Source organism: Lampris incognitus, chromosome 9 (assembly GCF_029633865.1).
Source record: "Lampris incognitus isolate fLamInc1 chromosome 9, fLamInc1.hap2, whole genome shotgun sequence".
Taxonomy (NCBI): Eukaryota; Metazoa; Chordata; class Actinopteri; order Lampriformes; family Lampridae; genus Lampris; species Lampris incognitus.
In genome coordinates, this window is record NC_079219.1 from 13,710,147 (window position 1) to 13,731,803 (window position 21,657).

The 21,657-nt window shown below is 43.5% G+C and overlaps 3 protein-coding genes across 3 annotated transcripts; all 3 read left to right on the forward strand.

Annotated features, from left to right (window-relative positions):
* Positions 1-412: 412 nt before the first annotated feature.
* LOC130118410 (uncharacterized) lies at positions 413-6,608 on the forward strand. The gene is made up of 6 exons (XM_056286856.1): positions 413-509; positions 758-973; positions 1,710-1,802; positions 2,531-2,717; positions 4,324-4,537; positions 4,920-6,608. Exons 2-6 carry the CDS (start codon positions 904-906, stop codon positions 6,204-6,206), a joined length of 1,851 nt encoding a protein of 616 aa, XP_056142831.1. The 5' UTR covers positions 413-509; positions 758-903; the 3' UTR covers positions 6,207-6,608.
* Positions 6,609-7,264: 656 nt separating this feature from the next.
* Positions 7,265-13,859, forward strand: LOC130117819 (zinc finger protein 267-like). Its single transcript, XM_056286060.1, has 5 exons — positions 7,265-7,320; positions 7,830-8,097; positions 8,194-8,309; positions 8,906-9,049; positions 9,261-13,859. The coding sequence occupies exons 2-5, from the start codon at positions 7,956-7,958 to the stop codon at positions 10,098-10,100; spliced, it is 1,242 nt and encodes a 413-aa protein (XP_056142035.1). The 5' UTR covers positions 7,265-7,320; positions 7,830-7,955; the 3' UTR covers positions 10,101-13,859.
* A 3,343-nt stretch (positions 13,860-17,202) lies between these two features.
* LOC130118466 (zinc finger and BTB domain-containing protein 24-like) lies at positions 17,203-21,383 on the forward strand. Its single transcript, XM_056286920.1, has 4 exons — positions 17,203-17,260; positions 20,058-20,432; positions 20,736-20,925; positions 21,338-21,383. The coding sequence occupies exons 1-4, from the start codon at positions 17,203-17,205 to the stop codon at positions 21,381-21,383; spliced, it is 669 nt and encodes a 222-aa protein (XP_056142895.1).
* The last annotated feature ends 274 nt before the right edge of the window (positions 21,384-21,657 follow it).

Here is a 21,657-nt window from a genome sequence, read left to right on the forward strand (position 1 = left end):
GGGCTGAAGGGAGTAGAGGAACAAGACAGAGGAACTGAACAGTCTCCATGCATCATACTTGAGAGGTTCCTTACTTCCAATCAGAGAGAGGTCGGTGATCAAGAGCGATGCCTGTTAGCAACAAGAAACAGTTACACACAGGTAAAGGTCAGCATATGTTTGTCTTAACGAATGTTAGTTTGTTTAATTAGCACAGCAGATTGTAATAATTGTAATTCTTTTTTTACAGGTTTCAGATGGCACTGCTGAGAATGACATGGTGTTAAGGGAAGACAGTGAAATCCAGGAGATAAAAATTGAGGATAATATATCAGAGCCACCACCAGTAGTACACACTTGTGAAAGTAGACAGAGAGTGGACATACAGCCACAGCACCAGCGAGGTGTAAGGACTATTCTCGTGAAGCAGGAGAGCAGCCTCATCCTTAATGATCCTCAAGCAACCCAAGAAAGCAGACACATTCAATGGAATGTAGAACAAATAGACATTTCAGGCAGCTCTTGTCCACGTAAGTTTTGGGGTAAAAAATAGGATAATTGCAGAACATATAGAATTGTATAATGGCAGTTTCCAATACGGAGGTTATGATCAAGTTAACTATATAACTTGTTTAATAGATCCCATATTCCATATTTTGTATTTGAAAACGATCTATTTTCTTTGAAGGTGGGCTGGAAAAAAAGCATGTATGCCTCTTTTTAGACTTTTGGTTTTTAAGACAGACTGTTTTTTTTTTGTTTTTTTTTTTGCTTTCAGAGACTGGAAACAAGGAGAGGACCACAGTCTCCAGTATAGCCCCTGTCTTAGGGAACAAACAGTGCATCTTCTTCCCGGTGAAAGAAGAGGAGCGAGAGGTTCTTTTGGGAGCCTCTCAGAGTGACAGTAGTGTATTAAACCTGAGCATGTCTGTCGATACCAGACTTCTTCATGGACTTAATCAAACAGAACATCCGCCAGGTGATGGTGGTTTATGTAAGTTATGGTTTCATTGACTTACAACCAGTGGTGGCTGGCCAGTACAGGACGCTGGGGCTCTGCCCCTTTCAAATATCAAGACGTGAAAATTTACTTCAACATGTCAAATATAATTTAGTTGTATAATGCAAATGATTATGAAATAAAAGTGTTTTTCAGTCTTTGAGCACCTGTCAGCAGCTATTAGATATTGGTTTGAAATGGTATTTGGTTGATTTCTGTCTGAATACATATACTTCCTGGGTGAGGTGCGCCGGCCAAACGATACCTTATGTAAGCCCTCAAACTTTTGGCGAGCAGGTGACCTGAGGCTGCTGTCTGATTGGTTTCTTCAGATTTTCCATGGGGTGCAGTTCTGTGCGACCCAAACATTCCCACTTTTATTGGCAGCGACTTAGTATTGTTTTAATGTTTTTTGCTCTAATGTGACTGGACAATTCTCGTGGCTGTCAATCATGTTAACACCCACCATGATGCCTCATCTAGACTGCCAATCATCCACCGTCTACGAACCCTGATAAAATCTATAGGCTACATTGTCCTTCTTAATAACTCTGTGACAGTGTGGACATTAAAGCAGCTGTCAGTAGTGCTGCGTCAAGGTAAATTGCGCCCCCCCAAAAAAATTTTTGCACCAGCCGCCACTGTTTATAACATAGCAATTTTTTTACATTAGGTATACATATTGAAGACTAATGTTTCAGTCTTGTTTCTTCTTGTTTGTTTGCAACAGATGACGAGACCCCTGCCACGGGGGACAATCAGGGAACCAGAATGAGAGGGGTGTCATTAGGAACAGAGGATAGTGACTCCGAGAACACAGGAGGTTTGTTTTATAATTTTTTTTCAGACCCCCCCCCCCCTTTTCTCCCCAGTTGTACTTGGCCAATTACCACAATCTTCTGAGCCATCCTGGTCACTGCTCCACCTCCTCTGCCAATCCGGGGAGAGCTGCAGACTACCACATGCCTCCTCCGATACATATGGAGTCGCCAGCCGCTTCTTTTCACCTGACAATGAGGAGTTTCACCGGGGGGACGTAGTGTGTGGGAGGATCTCACTATTCCCCCCAGTTCCCCCTCCCCCCTGAACAGGTGAGGCGCTAGTGCAGCGACTAAGATACATACCCACATCTGGCTTTCCACCCACAGACACAGCCAATTGTGTCTGTAGGGATGCCTGACCAAGCTGAAGGTAACACGGGGATTCGAGCCGGCGATCCCCGTGTTGGTAGGCAACGGAATAGACCACCATGCCACCCGGACGCTCCTTATGATATAATTTTGAACAATAGGTAATACTGCTTTGTCGCAGTCCTTCAGCTGTTGACCAGGGGTCTCATTTATAAAACAGTGCATAGGAGCCTTACTAAAAGTGTATGTGCGCACAAAAGCAGAAAATGGCGTGCGCCATACAGGTGCGCACATTCTCCCGTCAAGTTTGTTTTCATAAATCACAAATTTTCGTGGGAAGTGGCATACGCTTCTTTCAGGCTCCATTTTGTGGTTTGTTTGTTTTTTTAACTTAGACTATATATGCGAACTTCTCTTCCAGCTGAGACAAACATTGAGCATCAGAATGTACCAGAGCTTCGAGACTTCCTCCTTCAGAGTTCTGATGAAGAAGACGCAAGTGTTTTTGAATCCCCTGATCCTCAGCCTGAATCAGAAGCCCATGTTATGGCCTGCTACTACAAGAACCAACACAATAGCCCACTGCAGCCAAATGAACAATCTCACAAGTACAGTACAAGCCCATTTATTAACACTTCAAATTTTCAAGCTAAACAGTTATCCAGACAGATGTAAAGTATTCAAAAGGCTATATATATCCATCCATCCATCCATTATCCAAGCCGGTTATCCCAATTGGGGTCACGGGATGCTGGAGCCTGTGCCAGTAGTCTTTGGGCAGCAGGCAAGGAGACACCCTGGCCAGTCCATCGCAGGCTAACGCTATATATAATGATGCGAAATTAAAATTATATTTGTCTGCTGGATGTGTATGTAAGTAATTTGCATTTCCAATCAAATTATGATCACTGACCCTAATCTGCTGATTTTGGCTGTATTTGTGCTTCCATTTTAAAAATTGCATTTTTTGTGACTATATTCTTTGGCATTTTCATATCAGCAGTAAATGTAATTTGAAGTTAATTAACATTAGGATAAAGAAATTTAAGGGTAAATATTGGTCATGTACACCTTAAATACAGTAATTATGTTAAGTGTCCATCTATCCATCCATTATCCATCCATTATCCAAACCGCTTATCCTTACCCAGAGTCACAGGGATGCTGGAGCCTATCCCAGCAGTCATTGGGCAGCAGGCGGGGAGACACCCTGGACAGGCAGCCAGACCATCACAGGGCTTATTGAAGAATAACCACTAAGCTTTATAACGCTATAGCTACAAACACATAGTACTCTCCATAAAAAAATAAAAGGAAAAGGGTGGACGGCGGGTTTCGGGCTAATAAACAATCCACAATGGACGGACGATATAATGATTGGGGAAATTTGAATTAAATTTCTATTTAAATTAAAAATAGGTGTCAATACTGCAATGGATTCACACAGGACCTGGTCCCAATATGGCAACTTGGCAGGCAAATCCATAAAGTCATTTGACCAACCAATCCATTTCATAAAAACTGCAACTAATACAAGCACAGACAACATTGTTTAAAATGTTTATCTGGAATTAAACAAATGTTCACATACCTCACCATGCTTTCTCAGATTGGACGGCGTTTTGTAGGCAGTGATGAAGTTTGTGCGCGGTAGACAGAACAAACATTTAAAACGATATGAATCTTTCTTCTTTTTCTGGTGAGGAATCCTCTTTATCTGCCGTAGCCATCATTACTGCCGCCAAGTTCAAACTGAACTGTTCAAAAAATGCAGCAAGCACTTTGAACTTGACTGACAGCATAGGAGTAGTTTGCAGCGATTGTTTTTTCTCTTGCGACGAACACAGCGTATGGCCTATCGCATTTTAGAAAAGAAGAGAAAATTCATCTTCAAAATAACGAGTAACCTGCGCTCACACTGGCAGCGATGTCGAACGACAAAGCGGCCGGAAGTCATTCATTTCCAATGGTCGCTGGGCGACACTGAGCGACATAGCGCGTCACATCACCTGGCGATGCAATCGCCGTGACTAAAATGTGAAGTGAATGAAATTTTAATTTTCCATTGACTTTTCCTTTTGATATGCATTTAAAGCTTAAATAGTGGCAATACTGCATCATTCACATTCATTGTCCACATGCCAGATCATTGTCTCTTTCTGTCTTATTAACTGGGTTTCTTTTTCACTTACATTTGTTTCCTGTTCTCCCTAGCTTTCCAGCATCAGAAACCCAGCCCTCTCCCAGTGCATCAAGAGAAAGAAATGGAGACAGCGAACCCATTGATTACTTCTCTAAGTATTATGGTTGGGATGCCTGGGAAGAAATTGCCCAGTGCACAAATAAATTGTCCAACATGCCCAACACAGTCACAGCCAAAGAGGTTGCACAGTTTGTCGGAATCCACATTGCAATGGGAACTTTGAAGGTCAGTGTCCATGTGCGACTGCTGTTTTGATTGTCAACAGTTTGGTTGCACCATTGGCTAGTTATTCCCCAGAGTAGATAACTAAACTACAAGTTCTTGTTTTTATTCATGAGGAAATAGCTAACAAATTCCTAAGAGGCCAGACTTCTTGGTTTGTTGCCCTACATCTGTGGAACACTCTCCTCAACCATCTGATATCATCACACACTTCGGGGTCATTTAAAGTTGGCCCTAACAGCCCACTGTTTCTTTTTCCCTTTTTTGTAGTTTATAAAAAAAGTATATTTTTGATAAAATGTATAATTCTTCATATTATCAAATGCTGACCGTTATTTCAATCTTATGTCATAATTATTTTGCTTTTTGTCTTTTTTTTTTTCAGTTTCCCAGTGTTAAGCTCTACTGGCAGGACTTTACTAAAGTACCTCTTATTGCTGACACCATGCCACTTTCCCGGTTTCTTCAACTGTCTCGCAAGTTGAAACTAAATGCTCCTGCAAAAGACCAAGTCAATATTGTTAAGAGAGGAAAAAATGTAAAAAATTTGCACCATGCTACACCAATAACCAGTGTGCAAAGCGGTTTCAATAGTAGCAGCCATGTCCAAGTTCCCCTTCAGAGCCACAGGGATAAGTCAGATGACCAGGACTGTATACTGAATACTGAAACTGATCCACTTTGGCGGATTCAGCCATTGCTACACCGTTTCAAGGCAGGATGCCTGCTACTCAGACGAGAGGGTGATTATGGAGTTGATCAATACCCTCTTTCTTTGTCAATTGGAAAGGTAAACAATAAAAATCTTTCTCTGCATTGCACTACATTAATTGGATTTGGTGGTCTAATTCTACATTTGGACCTAACATTGGATCTTTCGGAAAAAGAGGCTGCTGTAGAAAAAATTGTCCCCAGGGATAGCATGGTGTTTCTTTGTAAGCAAGAACTCTCCACACCTGCAATGCTTGAACGTCTGTTAGCTGCTGGCGTTCATGGTGCAGGCAGGGTGGGAGGCGCAAGAGGACAGATAGGAGATGAGTTTGTGAGCTCAGATGGAACGCTGATGTTACGCAGAGCAAATCAGGGCTTCATCCTTTCAACTGTAGGGACCAGCCAGCGAAACAATGCATCACTTATGGACAACTTTGAGAAAGCTCAGAAGTCAGCTTGCCTGAGTAGGGACTTACAAAATCTTTACCGCATCCCACTCACTGCCACAGTTCCAACATGCTGGCCTCAAGCTGTGCTGTGGTACCTTACAGACATGGCTTTGGTCAACTCATGGCTTCTATACAGGCAGGATCACGGGACTCACTCTGAACCTCTGACCTTTATGGCCTTCAGGCTTGAAGTGTCCAAGGCCTTGATCTTCTCCGCTAGTACAGACACTCAGGACTCCATTCCCCCTCAGCCCCCCTCACATAAAGCTCATGCATCAAGTGTGACCCCCAACCCAGATCTGGCAAAGGAAAGTCCTCTGCCAGATTCATCCATAAGATACGATGGCTCTGGTCATTGGCCAGAGCAGCTTGGCGAGGGAGAAGAGGGAAGGTGTCGTTTTGGAGGCTGTGGGAGAACATCTCGAGTACTATGCCTCAAATGTTGTGTCTTTCTTTGTATTTCCCGAAACCACAATTGCTTTTTGAATTTTCACAGTCAAAGGAATTTGTGAAACCAGTTGTGTCATGCCAGAATTACCTAGTTACTTTCTATTTATTATTCTCTTCCGGTCTATTAATATCTACTCTGTTTCATAATTTCCCTATGCCCTTCAGCGGCAGCCTTTTTCCTTTTCTAGAATTATTGTGCGGCAATCATGAGGTGGCTTGTTGTGAGATGTAATATACACCTGACTTCAAAAGACAATGTGTAAAGACGGATTGCCAAAAAATGTTCTGTAGTTGAAGTTGTAGATATTATGTTAAAATTATTTTAATAGTTTTGAAAAAAAAATCAAAATTAAGTTTATAGTCCATAAAATTGTGACGAATTTGTATTCGCCTCTGTATTTGAGCTTGTGTGTGGGTCTTATTATTTTCAACTTAAAGTTTCGGAAAATAAATTTAAAAAATGTTAAAAGACCTTTGTTATTGGTGTGTTTTTATTCCTAAATAGTTGTTTTACGGCAATAATTTGTGAAGGTAAGCATGGTAGAACGCGGTATTTCAAAACAGCCCTTACAGGCCCTGCCTACTTTTCATGACGTTCACTATGTCACGTGGTAGGGATCAACCATACAACTGAAATGAATAGAACGGGTTCATTTCAACTCGGGTTCAAATTCGCAAAAAACTCGCCCAAACTTGGCAGAAAGGAAGCCTACAACCTGTCGACCATAGGATGGAGCATTTAAACCAGCGGCTTAGTAGTGGTTATGATAAGGATTTGAGCTAATGTTGTTTCAACAAGTTACTTTTTGTGATATTTTTCTAAAAATAATAATAATAATTTAACGTTAACTTTGTGTAAATTACAACTGTTATATCTGGTTAAGGTGGCTCCCGGTGTCGTCACTGGCTGAACATAATAATAACTACTACCTTTTATCCTAAAGCCGCCATGAAGCTTTGACTTTACCATCCCAAATCTGTGCCATTGCACATTATACACGTGCATAAATATCTCAATAACAACAAAAACAAATAGCCAATGGCAGCCATTTTAGTTGAACCGGCGATTACTACGGTGCACCCGGATCTGTCTGCGTGCTCTATGTGTTCTACTTCTCTGCCTGGGGTCAACTGTTTCACTGCGCCGCTTTTGCTGCTTTCAAAAAGCGGTTTGAGGTAGGTTGCTGGCGTCGGGTTAAGTGTTTAGTGGTATCTATCTAACTTGTCTGCAAGTTGTTTGTTCTGTGTGGCGTCATCAGTAGATCGCGATAGATTTAATGCGAACACTAAACGCCATGTTACAGAATCGGAACTTGTGTGCGAAAGCTAAAAAAAGTCATCGGTCCCATTTTGAACTGCCAATGGCAATCAGTGAGATACGTTAGCTAATGACAACGTAGCGACCAGCTAACGCTAGCTCGCTCGCTAGCCAGCTAGCTAGTGTGTCACTTGGAATACCAAACACTGAAGGATACGTACGTTATACATACACGAGAGAAGAAGGGGCCCGTTTACCTCCTCGCAGATCATTGTAGTTTTGCCAACTAAACACGTGGTCGCTGTTTTAATCATATAAATCTAGGCCGGATAGCTAAATGCTAAGTTCGGGCTAATATCGTAATAACGGCCTTAAATGTATTTTTAACATGCTATTCGCTGTTGTTTCTCTATGTCATCATTTCCAGGTTGCCCAAAAGTGAGTTGTAAGAGTTGGCTAGCTGAATGTTTTGAACGCCAATCATCTTCTGAACGTAACCAGACGTTGAGCTGCCCTTGTCCGGTCCGAGTTCATACCCATCCAGTGTGCCAGGATGGACTCAGACATTTTGAATATAGAGGAGATAGTGATGGGACGGGGATTGCCGGACCCACCTCCACAAGTTCCCCCTGAAAAGCCCGTTGAACCGTACACACCCATCACTATTAAACCTCCTGCTCCCACTGTTCAATCCTGTAAGTTATCTGGTTGTATTACACGTGTCGTGTTTATTTGGGTGAAAGGAGCAGAGCTTGACCTTTTCAGTTATGATCTCTCCTCCTCTGTCCTAGACCAACACGAGAATCTTCAGTGTTTTCAGTGCTTTATCACTTTCTGTAGCGCCAAAGCTAAAGAAAGGCACATGAAGAAGAACCACCGTGAGGAGTATAAGCAGCAGCTTCAGCAGGTAGGCTTGGTTTTATTTAAAGGCGTTGCGAACCTGTGTCAGTTAGGCACTGGTTCCAGATTTATTGGAACCTAAACTCAGGTAACTGGTTCAAAAACATTTGGAGCATTTATATTATGATTTAGAGTAACTATACTTTTAGTAGGTAGCTACAATGTTTTAGTAATATATTTTATACAGTTTTAGATTGTTCACACTGAAACTAAATTTGGTATTTCTGCTTGATGGTTTTCCAAAAACATGTTGTATTTGACTGTAATTTTGTTGGTTAACTACAGTGACCATGATCATCCTGATATGGAGGAGTGAGGTTCATGTTTGAATTTTGTTTACATTTTGTTTGCTCTGTAAAGAAAGGTTGTCTCATTCATGGATGTAATTTATCTGTGGACAGCACAATATCCTTTTACAAATGCCACATGGAAAACGGAAATAAACTTGCCCCCACAATAATGGAGAGCAGTTAGTTTTGTGTATCTTGAAATATGTGTTTCCAGTTTTATGTTGTTCACAACCAGGTAAATTAGTGAAAACAATGAACAGTGGGAAATACTTGTACCTTTGATTTATCAGGTTCTTGTTTGTTTCCTTCACAGGGGAATACATTGTTTACTTGCTATGTGTGTGATCGCAGTTTTCATTCTTCTGAGGAACTGACGCAGCACCAGCCAACACACAGCAAGGAAGACAAGCCCTTCAAATGTGTTGACTGCAAGGAAAGCTTCCGCGCTTTCTCTGAGGTACATTTTGTGTAAAATTTTCACTTGGAATATTATAGAAATCGATAATGGTGCTATACAAATAAAACTGACTTCATTTACTCAGAACAAGTTAGACTTCCATGTTTTGAATTTCATCTCTTCGTTTGGATAAATCATGCAATATTGCTGATTGTAAAGTATTGAATATATATATATTTGACCTAAGTTTTTTTTTTCCTCCTTTCCTCAGCTCACAACCCATAGAAGACAAGTGTGTCCAGAGAGGCAGTTTGTATGCAAAGATTGCAGTAAAACTTTCCGAAGCCCTACGTTGCTGCGCTCTCACCGCCTGGCAATGCACCCACGCCCAGAAGTGGAAGTGGGAGAGCAACCGGAAGATCCCATAAAGACCCATCGCTGTAGGAAGTGTGGCCTGGGCTTTGAAACAGAAGCAGACCTGGTGGTACACCAAGAGAAGTACTCAGCAGGTGAGCACTGCAATGGCAACACTGCACCTGTCAAAAAACGTGGACGGCCTCCTAAGACCGAAGAAACAGCAGGTGCTGAGAAGAAGGGAAAACGGAAAAAGAAGGAGGAAGGTGAGGCAACAGAGGAGGCTGTGAAAGACAACAGCGCAGAGACGGGAGCAGCTCCCGTTGAGGCAAAGGGAAAAGCAAGTGGCGCAAAGCGTGGTCGTCCCCCTAAGGCAGCGACAGCATCAGTAACAGCAGAGAGGAAGAGCTCTGAAGATGACAGTCAAGCTCCAGCTAAGGAGAAAAAAGCTAAAGCAGCTCCTGTTGCACCTCGTCAACACCCTTGTCCCGAATGTGACCTTACCTTCCCTGGCCTGGGTCAGCTCCGCACCCACAAGAAGGAAAAGCACACCCCTCGCAAAGCCCATCCCTGTGAAGAATGTGAAGAAAGCTTCATCCGTCCTGAGCAACTAGAGGCTCACAAGGCTCGAGCCCACACTGCAGGCCGCTTTTCCTGCCCAACCTGTGGTAAAAGCTTTGGCCGTGAGCGCACCATGAAAGCTCATCAGAAGAGCCACCCAGAGGAGAAGCCTGAGAGCGAAAGTGTGAAGAGATAATTATGGGCTTATAGTTGTTTTTGGTCAACGCACGAGGGACAGGCAGAAGGTGTATAATTTTGATCTTGGCAAGATTGTTTTTTTTTTGTAATTTAGAGATCTAATTCTTGAAATCAGAAAGTGTTTAGGTGAGTTTTGATTTTTTTTTTTTCCCAAGAAGGAAATGCATCATTTTAATAAGGTTTTGAGTATGAGTTGAGGTCTTTCATTAACTTCACAGCATTACCATATTGGTTATGGGTAGAGTTCGGACCGATCTGATCCAATATCGGTATTGGGTGCCGATACTGACGCAATTGTCATCGGATATCGGGCTGGCGTTACTGATCCACGAGATACCGATCCAGATTCCATAGTCGGATGTTTTTAGGAATTACAAATAATGTAATAATGCAGTTTTAAGCCCATAGCCAAAACGGTATATGTAAGTTCAGGTAGTATGAAGTGTTTTGAGTGCGGGGATGTGAGACAGAAGTGCTTTGCTTAACCCGCATCGAGAGCAGGAAGCGGAAGATGTGGAAGCTGCTGACCAGGCAACTGAGGCAGTAACAGGTGAAACCTGTTAGGGGGTAGTAACAGGTGAAACCCCACAAAATGTACACCCGGAGTCTCCTAAACTCCGTAGTAATTCGGAGAAAGATGAAATGGCTGTAGGTGACGTCGTAACTGTATCAGAGGGACCCAGTGTGCGTGGAGTTGGTGGCACTGCTGCGTGAGTAATCCCCCTAGCAGCTGCTGCAGCCGACCCCGGGCAGGAGGCGCCGAGTGATGGAGGAGGCGGCGGCGGACCTGCCTGTCACCCGAGAGCCAGGAGGAGGATGATGTTACCATTCTCCTTCTGGCTCTCTGACAATCAATCAATCAAGTTGCATTTTTATAGCGCTTTTCTAGCTGCAACAGCCACTCAAAAGCGCTTACAGCAAGTAAGTAAAGTTTTACTTGCATAGCACGTTTAAAAACACAGTTACAAAGTGCTTTGCACTCAATCCAGAAAAATACGAGTAAATAAATGAAATAAATTGAATGGATATAAAACATGGCATAGGGAGTAGCAGACCAAGCTAAAAACGAACCAAAACACAGGGCAGGCGTGGGGATCTATAAAAAGGCTTGCCTGAAAAGATGGGTTTTAGAAGCCGCGTAAAACGGTCCAAAGACTCAGCAGATCTATGGAACTTTTTTGCAGCTAGAGTGAGGGATGGATAAAAGACCGAGGGTCAAAGTGGTCGGGAAGTGGAATGAGGAATAAGAAGATCAGAAATGTAACGGGCCGGCGTCCAGGTAGCGTAGTGGTCTATTCCGTTGCTTACCAACACAGGGATCTCCGGTTCGAATCCCCGTGTTACCTCCGGCTTGGTCGGGTGTCTCTACGGACATAATTGGCCGTGTCTGCAGGTGGGAAACCAGATGCCGGTATGTGTTCTGGTCGCTGCACTAGCGCCTCCTCTGGTCAGTCGGGCGTCTGTTCAGGGGGGAGGGGGAACTGGGGGGAATAGCGTGATCCTCCCACGTGCTACGTCCCCCTGGCGAAACTCCTCACTGTCAGGTGAAAAGCGGCTGGTGACTCCACATGTATTGGAGGAGGCGTGGTAGTCTGCAGCTCTCCCCGGATCGGCAGAGGGGTGGAGCAGCGACCGGGACGGCTCAGAAGAGTGGGCTGATTGGCCGGATACAATTGGGGAGAAACGGGACACCCCCCCCCCCAAAAAAAATAGAAAAAGAAATGTAACTGGGGCAAGATCATGCGTTGCCTTGAGTGTAATCAATAAGATCTTACAGATTATTCTGCATTTTACAGGAAGCCAATGGAGGGATGCAAGAATAGCAGTGATATGGGATGTACGGCTAGTTCTCGTGACAGGACAAGTGAAGAACCACATTTACAATCATCCTTTACTTTGTCCAGGTTATTGTCACAATTTGATTTAATTGACGCTTGCAGAATAAAAACTCAAAACACCAGACCGTACACATGGGTAGAGGTTTCAGGGAACAGGGTCAGTGCTGCCAGGCTAGACCGGGTGTATATCACTCGACACCTTAACACCGGCTTAGTCAGGAGCAACATACTTCCAGTTGCTTTTACAGATCACCAGTTAGTCTGTTGTTTTGTGTCTTTCACCAACAAAAAATATTAATCTTTGTAGCATTTTAATGTAAAATGACTACAAGATAGGTCTTATAGTAAGAAAATTTTTTTGAATTATTTTGGGTAATTTGGAGAGGGGGGGGAAAAAGTTTGACTTAAAGTTAGCACATTAAAGGAACTGCCTTCGCACTTTGCACTCCACCTGTTTGTATATGAAGCCTACTTAAACTACACTTCAAATAAATTACTTTGGGATAAGTTTAAATTTAATGCATTTTTGTATATATTTTGCTCTGAAGTGCTGTGTGGTTTACTACAGCCTCATGTAACCTTACACATAATACCAACAACAATAATAATAATGATAATATTCAGGAAAAAATAACTGATATCAGTATCGGCAGATATCCAAATCCAGGTATCGGAATCGGATCGGAACTGAAAAAAAAAAACTGGATTGATGCATCCCCAGTTATGGGCTGTAAAAAGGTCATATTCAAAACAAACATCACAAACTAACCAGAAGTCGTTAAACTCTGCTACCATACCTTTTGTCATAACGGATTTTATGTATAAAGAAAACAAAAATAATTCTAACTTCTTATAAATGATGTTTTTAAGTTTTTCTTTTTTAATGGTTGAAGTATAGAACGCGTGTGTGTGCGTGTGTGAGAGAGAGATATGATTTCTACATTTGACTTTCTTCAGTTAAATTTATTTTGTTGTAAAGTTATTTTCTCAGTGTTCATTTTTCCCCACCACACTTTGGGTAAATTAGTATTTTGATGCAAATTAGACTGCAGCAACGCTAAGCTGCAATATCTAATGCAGTGTCAGAAGAAATGGTGGGTTGTACATTTTCTGGTTGATATAACATGGGTTTTTTTTTTTACACTAAATATTTTGATTCTGAAATAACTTCTAAATTAAGTATAAAAATGAATTTAGAATGGCATGATTTGATTTTTATTTTTTTTCTCTCAAAGAAACGTTTGTTTTGGCCCATCTCCAACTACTCAAATTTTGAAAGAGGTGGAGGTCAACGAGACTGGTGGTGGTGTTGGGGAGCTGAGGGTGGCTGGCGGTGCTCTAGTAGAGTTCGGTTGGCTGACTGTGTGTCGACTTTCTACCTGGCTCTTGTTCTGTTGGTTCAATATGCTCGACCCCATGTGTGTCACCTACATCACATGAGTCTCGGCGTCATTGATGCCCCCACATTGAGCAGGCTTTTTGGAGGGGGATGGTGTCGATGTACAGTTTCCCTTCAGATTTTCTCCCTCAGAATGACCATTTGAGGTGTTTCTTTTTTTTTAATTATCATGAGGGCAGTCGGTTCTAACATCCCAGGACCATAGTAACATGATTTTAGTTAAAAAGTTATGTGGAGGAAAAAGGTTCATTACCCCTTGAAATTAGGTGTGGCAGAAACTGTCCACTACAAACTAGAATCATGTTAAACCATGTAATTTTTTTTTTTATTGATTGAAAATTAACGTGATGTCTTAAATGCTTCTGGAATGCAAAATATGGATCTATGTTGCCATAGAGTCATGTACAGGACTACTGTAAATCAAGTGTTCTTATTGACTGGATTGTTTCTCTCCCCTCTTGCAACATGTCTGGACACTGCAACAATAAAATAAAAAATGCTCTCCTGAGGGAAGCTGCAGAAGAGACGGGTTGTCTTTGCAATTATTCCCACCCCTTGTTTAATAGCGACTCTTGTTTATATACCTAGTTTTTATGTATTTATGGATGGACAGTGATCTTGTGTATGTTATGTGACAGTACTTGGGATTAGTGACGCACTGGTCACCCTGTGCGGCCTGTAGGCTACCAGCTCTGCTGCTGCAGTATATATTTAACACAAGTTATGAAATCCAAGCAACATTTCAAAGGATATATCTGCACTTGTTTGTCACGTAAGAGTATTTTTAATTTTTACTGGTATATTAGGTCCCTAGGTGTGAATGTGTGTGTATGTCGGTCCTGTGATGGCCTGGTGGCCGTTCCAGGGTGTCTCCCTGCCTGCGGCCCAACCAATGACTGCTGGGATAGGCTCCAGCATCCCCGCGAACCTGAGAGCAGGATAAGCGGTTTGGCTAATGGATGGATGGATGGATGGTATATCAGGATAATATGCATGCGTTGATGGAGGTAGCCAAGCAGAAGTTTTATGTTTAATATCGAAGGTTGAATCAGTTCATCTGGATACGTTTATTGACAGATACGTTTCATCAGTCAACTAAGTGACGTCTTCAGTCTAAACTGACTGCAGGTATCCCCACCCTTATAAACAATACAGTTGCATAAGCACAGAAACCAACGATCAGTTTCATATGCAAATATGGATGTGACCAATGGCCATGTGTACTATTCACAGAGGATTTGGGAATGTTTGCAATCACAGCATTGTAAGATGGCGACAGATGTACTGTTAGCGCCCCCCCCCCCCACAGTTCAGGGATGGTCCTTCCCTCTTCACATAGATGGCCTCTTTGGCTCCCTGTTCAAACCAGCATTCTTCCCTATCAAGGATGTGCACATCCTCATCCTTGAAAGAGTGGCCACTGGCCTGTAGAGTCTACACCCATCTACAGGGGTGTAGGACACCTACAGGGGTGGGGATACCTGCAGTCAGTTTAGACTGAAGATGTTTTGATGCATGCTCAATAAAAGATTTCACTTGGTTGAGTGATGAAACGTATCTGTCAACAAACGTATCAAGAAGAACTGATTCAACGTTCTTGGAATTTCTTACCTGGATTATTGAGCATGCATCAAGACTTTGTTTAACAGTGCTGATGCTTTCTCTAGTCAAGCTGATGTCAGACTTGCTTCTGATATTGAGAAGCTCTTACTTATTGTATCTGTATTTGGGTGGCATGGTGGCCCAGTGGTTACCACTGTTGCCTCACAGCAAGAAGGTCCTGGGTTAGAACCCCAGGCTTCCTCCGGGCACTCCGGTCCCCCCCCCCCCACCATCAAAAAAGACATGTATGCTGATACTCCTGTCTGTGCCCCTGGCCAAAGCAATAGGAAATAACTGGAGTTGGTCCCCGGGTGCTGCACGGCGGCTGCCCACTGCTCCTAGCTACACAGCTAGGATGGGTTAAATGCAGAGAATGAATTTTGTTGTACTTTGTATGTACAATGGCAAATAAAGTGTATTCTATTCTATTTCTTCCTTGCTTATAATTAGTCTACTTTGAAAGCAACCCCTCGTGCCTCAAAGTGTCAACAGTGAAACTGTACCATTATAGCTGAAGCTATAACGTCACTCCAAATGTAACACTTTTTTTTGGCTGATGTGCCATTTCTTCTCTCTTCCATAACCTTAAATTAATAAACATTTTTACTTTTACTGCAGACCATTTCCACATAACTTAAATACCCAGAATGTTCAGGTTAGTTAGTTTGTATGGAAATGATAAGAGGCATAATTCTCTGAAACTATAGCATAAGTATAAAATTATGGTCAGGGTCCAGGGTGTCTCCCCACCTGCCGCCCAATGACTGCTGGGATAGGCTCCGGCATCCCCGCGACCCTGCGAGCAGGATAAGCGGTTCGGATAATGGATGGATGGAGTCTTGATTGCATCTTCAAACTGCTGCGGCAGTTAACTGATTGGCATTTGGTTTGTAATTCCACTCCGAGACACTAGTCGTGATCGAGTGCCTGCCGCGTCTTATTTCTCCTGCTGTGCTTTGCAGCGTTTTGCATTATTTCCCCCCCTAGCTTATTATTTCCTCCACCTAAATTCGACCAAACCCTGCCCTATAAACCTCCTCCTGTGTCTATTCCTCACCTTAACCCAACCAAGGAAACGGCTAAACTCAAACTCTTTGTAGAGGATATACCTGAATTTAGCCGCTGGTGAACGGTCCAATCGGCGGGCTGCATCCTCGCGGGGGAGGCGGGACATGTCGGGATACGAGTTAGGGAGAAAATGCGGCTATTTTTTCGTTTTATTTTACAACGTGGGAAGCGGATGAGAAGAAAATCGTGCGGCTTGACTGGCAGTCGTTTCTACACATTCGTGTCGCGTTTATAAGGTTCACCGTGGGTTGCACTCACGCCGTTCATGTTGCCGTTGCTCAGGTTGTATATTTACGGAAGTCGCTAGCTCACAGGCTATCGGTTTAGCATCATCACGTTTCGTCCGGGACAAAGAGGTGGCCACCAGTCCTTATCTATCATCCATTGAGTGTTGTCCATTCGGGATCTAATTATCGAACGTCTACAGGAATCGTTGATTCATACGTTGCGTTAGGTAAAAGTTTTCGCAAAATAATTTGCCGTTCTCGCGTATCTGTGCAAATTGGCTCCACATTTGGGTTCGCCTCAGCAGTAATTCAGATGCTCCTTGAACCACGTATCGTCTCGCCAACACTTTGCGCTGTCCGCGTGTGTTGGAATCCCAACAGCCCACTCCAAAGTTGGCCGTCATGTCCTCAGAGTACACCATTGATATTCAGCTGACAGAGCTGGGGTTTCCTGATATTTTGAAGCCACTCGAGGCACATGTGCGAGAGCCAAGTGTTTTGGCTTCATCGTGTCCCCCTTTCTCTCACAATCACTCTACCTCCTTTCTCTCAAGCACATCTGGAGAGAAGCAGCCAGTCAAATGCAACCTTTCGGTTCCTAAAGATCGGCAGGTTACTGGTGTTGCGCAAACCAATGATATTCAGCAAGCCACAGCGGCAGCATCACCATATACAACTCAACCTCCAACACAACGCTTACAAGAGAAACAAGCTAACAGTCAGTGTTCTGTCGAGGCAGCCAAAAGCTCCGTGTTTCCGGCTAAATCATTAGCAAGTAGTCCGAACAACAGACTTGGTCACAGCACTGGACAAGGAGCCTCTGAAATTCTGCCCGGGACATCGGAAGAAAACAACGGCGGAAACAAAACCGAAAATGGAAGGACAGGTGTTGACGAACTAGAAACGAATGGCAATTCAATAGAGATATATGAGTCAGAGGAAACGGATGACAGTGAGGCGTCTGACATGGAAGAGGACGAAGAGGAGGAGGAGTCCATGGAAGAGGAAGAAGGACAAGACAATGGTATGATTTATTGTCTTTATGCATGATCAATAATCCAGGTAAGAAAGTCACATAAAGTTGAATCAGTTCATCTGAACACGTTTATTGGGAGAAATGTTTCGTCACTGATATAAGTTACCTCAGTCTCAACTGACTGCAGTTATCCCAGTCCTTATAAACAGAACAGTTGCATAACGACCTAACCAACAATCGTTTTCATATGCAAATAGGCGTGACCATTAACTAGACTTATAATGGCAACGTGTACTATTCAGAGGATTGCGGAATAGTTGCAATAGTATTAATTAGTAGTTGCACAGCATTTTAAGATGATGACAGATGTACTGTTAGTCCCCCCCCCCCACCGGTTCAGTGATAGTTTTGCCCTCCTCACATAGATGACCTCTTTGACTCCCTGTTCAAATCAGCATTCCTCCCTATCAAGGATGTGCACATCCTCATCCTTGAAGGAGTGGCCACTGGCCTGTAGATGGGTGTAGACTGTGGAGTCCTGGCCTCACATATTGGCTCTTCTGTGTTGTGCCATCCTCTTGGCCCGCCTTTGTTTAGTTTCCCCAGTGTACAAGTCACAGCAATCCCGGCGCTTAACAGCGTACACTGCATTGCTCTGTTTGTGCCTGGGGACCCGATCCTTGGACTGGGCCAATTTCCGGCATAGCGTGTTTTAGATTTTGAAAGCAACTGAGACACGATGTTTGGAAAATACACATCTCAACTCTTCCAACACTCCCGCCACATACTGAATCACCACTGGTTTAGGTTTAGACAGCTGTTGTCCTCTCTTTGATCGGCTGGTGCACTGTGGGGGCATCTTCCTGGCTTTGACAAATGCCCAGTTAGGATAACCACACTTAACCAGTGCCTGTTTAATGTGGGATTTCTCCCCTATCCCGGCTGCTATGTCGGTGGGAACGTTGTCAGCTCAGTGGTACAGCTCCCCTGATGACTCCTAGTTTGTGCTCCAGTGGATGATGAGAGTCAAACCTCAAGTACTCATCAGTATGTGTTGGTTTATGGTAAACATTAACAATCAAATGTCCCCATTACAAATTGCAATTTCCTCTATACATTTTGCACATCCTCTGTGAATAGTAAGCATTGCCAATGTAACTCAAGTCGATGGTTACGGCAATTTGCATATGAAACCCATCGTTGGTTTCGGGTCATTATGCCACTGTATTGTTTATAAGGGTGGGGATACCTTCAGTCAGCGTCGTGTATAGAGAGTCTGGTCAACTGGCTACACAGGTGCCATATTGCCTACCAACTGGTTGGCAGCCCCATGTGCACGCTATTCAAAATTGCACTCACTTCATGATCTCTCAAGCTGCACTTCCAAAGAAATAAGGGCAAACAGAGATGGGTGCCGGGTGAGGTTCTCAGGCACGGTGGGTGTGGCTATGGTGCTGTAGGCATGACAAACGCAGCGGCGGGCATGATGGAAAGGACGTGTCAAGCGGGTATATTTTGAGTGTTGTGAGTGAAGTTGAAGTCAAGTGTGAGTGAACTGGATGGTTCTGGTGATATACTAGATATACCTATAATGTGTGGATCCAGGGGGCCCACCCGGGCCGTAAATTTTTTTTCCCCAAACGACATAACAATGGAGAACACATTGGCCTAGAGGCTTCTGATTGGTTCTGACCAGGATGTTTCACTTTTCAGTCCATGATGAAGGTGATGAGATCAGGAAGAAACCCACCAGTGGTCATAACACAGTTGCGGGCACTGAGCAGGGGCCTCTGCTGCATACATGTAGATTTCAACCCAAAGAATTTACTCCAGAGACTTTAGCTTTTATCCACTACACAACTGGTGTGGTGGGTAAATTGATGATCAGTACCAGTATTACATATTTTGCAACATTCAGTAGGCTACTAGTGAATGATAATGAGCAATAATATCAGGGACACTAGAGAACTATTAGGCCTACCTGTTTCAAGGTTTAGCCAGTGCAGCGTCGGTTCTGTATCGGGGCTCTTGTCTAGTTTATCTCAGCACTACCCACACACTGCCGCGGCTCAGGCTCAGGCCTGTCACTCTGTCCATCCCATACAACAATATGACACTGTTTACATTTGCCTGATTTCTGTCAACTGTTATACACGGCTTGGATGTGCTATACAACTGATTTCCACACATCAATACCTTACAGACTCTTGGGTTGTTCTAGGGAAGTTACTTTAATGAAAAATCGTTAACACTGAAATGAACTCGCCGAGCACAAGTAGAAATAAGCTGAGGGGGACCAGCCCAGCCTGCGACTCTTCACGGTCCAAACTGCCCTCCTTTGTGCATCCTGTGGAAATCGTTGCATCATACGGCCTTGTCCCAGCCAAACGGAACAGCCCCAAGCTGCTCAACACACCAGTTCTCCTTCAGCTGCTACAAATCGGCAAGAAATGGGCCGAAAACGCAGGAAAAATCATTGAAACATCATGGTGACAGAGCCAGACGTTGGTAGACAACATGGCGCCCGTCAAGCACGTGACAGGCTCTCAGCCAATCACAGCGCATGTTGCAAAGATTAGAGGATGGCCAGACTCTCTTGATACATGGCGTTGCCTGTAGTCAGTTGAGACTGAAGAGGTCACTTAGATGAGTGATGAAAAGTTTCTCCCTATAAATGTTGTGTCCAGATGAACTGATTCAACTTTCTGTGATACATTGGTGTTTATTTGTTTTTAAAGTGTGACCCATTACAATCTTGATTTAAGCATATATGTTTTGCTCTTAATTTAGTCTTTTTTTTATAATTAACAGCACATTTTGGTTTTTCCTCTTCTCCTTGTTCCAGAGCCCAGATCTTCAGGAGATTACTGCTGTGATGTTTGTGACCTTCGGCTACCCTCCAACAGAAAGCTGCAAGATCATATGAATCTCCACACAGGAGCACGGCCATACTTCTGTGTTGAATGTGGCAAACGTTTTTGCCAGATGAGCACCTACCGTGCCCATCTTCGCACACATTCTCAATCCAAAGTGAATACATTCCACTGTCGCATATGCCGGAGGCAGTTTGAGTCAGAGGGAGGATTGAAGGGTCACCTTTCAACCACTCATTTTGAGAACAAGTTTTATGAATGTGACCTGTGCAAGCGTATCTATACCAACCTGAGACGGTGTCAACAGCATGTAGAGTGGCACAAACGCTCTCTAGCAAACTTTCAATGTGAGAATTGTGGTCGCATTTTCTCCCAAGCAAATTACCTTGCACGGCACATGAAAAAAAAAAAGTGCAGATGCCCTATAAACAATACGAAAGCACATAAAAAAAAGCGCAAGCGCAACTACAGTTGCACAGATTGTCCAAGGAACTTTGCTGGCAAAAACTCTCTCCTGAAACATAGTTTCTCTCATCTAGGTTTGCTACCATACACGTGTATACAGTGCCACTGCCACTTCCGCCTGGCAAGGCTCTACTGGAAACACAAGTGTGAACCCCAGTGTATTCACTGTGTTGCCTGTCTCAGAGATTTTCACAGCAAGATGGACTTCGAGATGCACAAAAAGGATACGGGCTGCTGGGGGCATCAGGAACCTGAAGGCAATAAGATTCGCTGTTTGGAGTGTGGTCAAATTTTTGCCACTAAAGAACAGCTAAAAAGTCATGCTGGTGCTCACCAGAGGGTACTATCCTGTGCCGAGTGTGGAAAGGGGTTTCGGTCAGCATTGCTGTTGATGTCTCACATGGGTGGTCATGTGGGCCATAGACCCTGCCTTTGTCAGAACTGTGGACTGGGTTTTCCCCACCAGCAGGGCTATGATAGTCACCTCAAGACTTGTGGAAAAATACCTGCCCCTGTGGTGAGTATTTGGCCTTTTGTGGGATTTGAATTTGTTTTTAGAAATGCTTTTTTGTTGTTTGTTTATCTGGCAACCTCTTTCTGTATCTATGTGGATTATGTATGTGTATCCAAAGGAGTTGAATCAAGTGCAGCTGGATTTATACCAAGTCCAGCTGCACTTGATTCAACTCCTTTGGATAACCATGACCTGGATGAATGAGAACATTCACAGACATTATGTATGTGTGTATGTGACTAACTACTGTGGGGTGTTTTTGTCTTTTTATAGACTGCTCTCAAGAAACGGGCCTCCAACAGCTCTCAACCTGCTGTGAAACCTACACCTCTGCTTGTTGAAAAACTTCCACTTCCAGCAACAGCCCCTACGAATGCATCAAATCTAGCATGTACTGCTATCACAGTCCATACTGATGTCCCTGCAGCACCAGTGAAGGACCTGATCAGTCACGAACATGTGACTGAAGGCATGTCTGGTGGGTCTGGACCTGAAGATGATAAGAATCACTGTTTGGAGTGTGGTCAAAGGTTTGCCACTCCAGAACAGCTACAAAGTCATGCTAGTGTTCACCAGGCGGTACTATCCTGTGC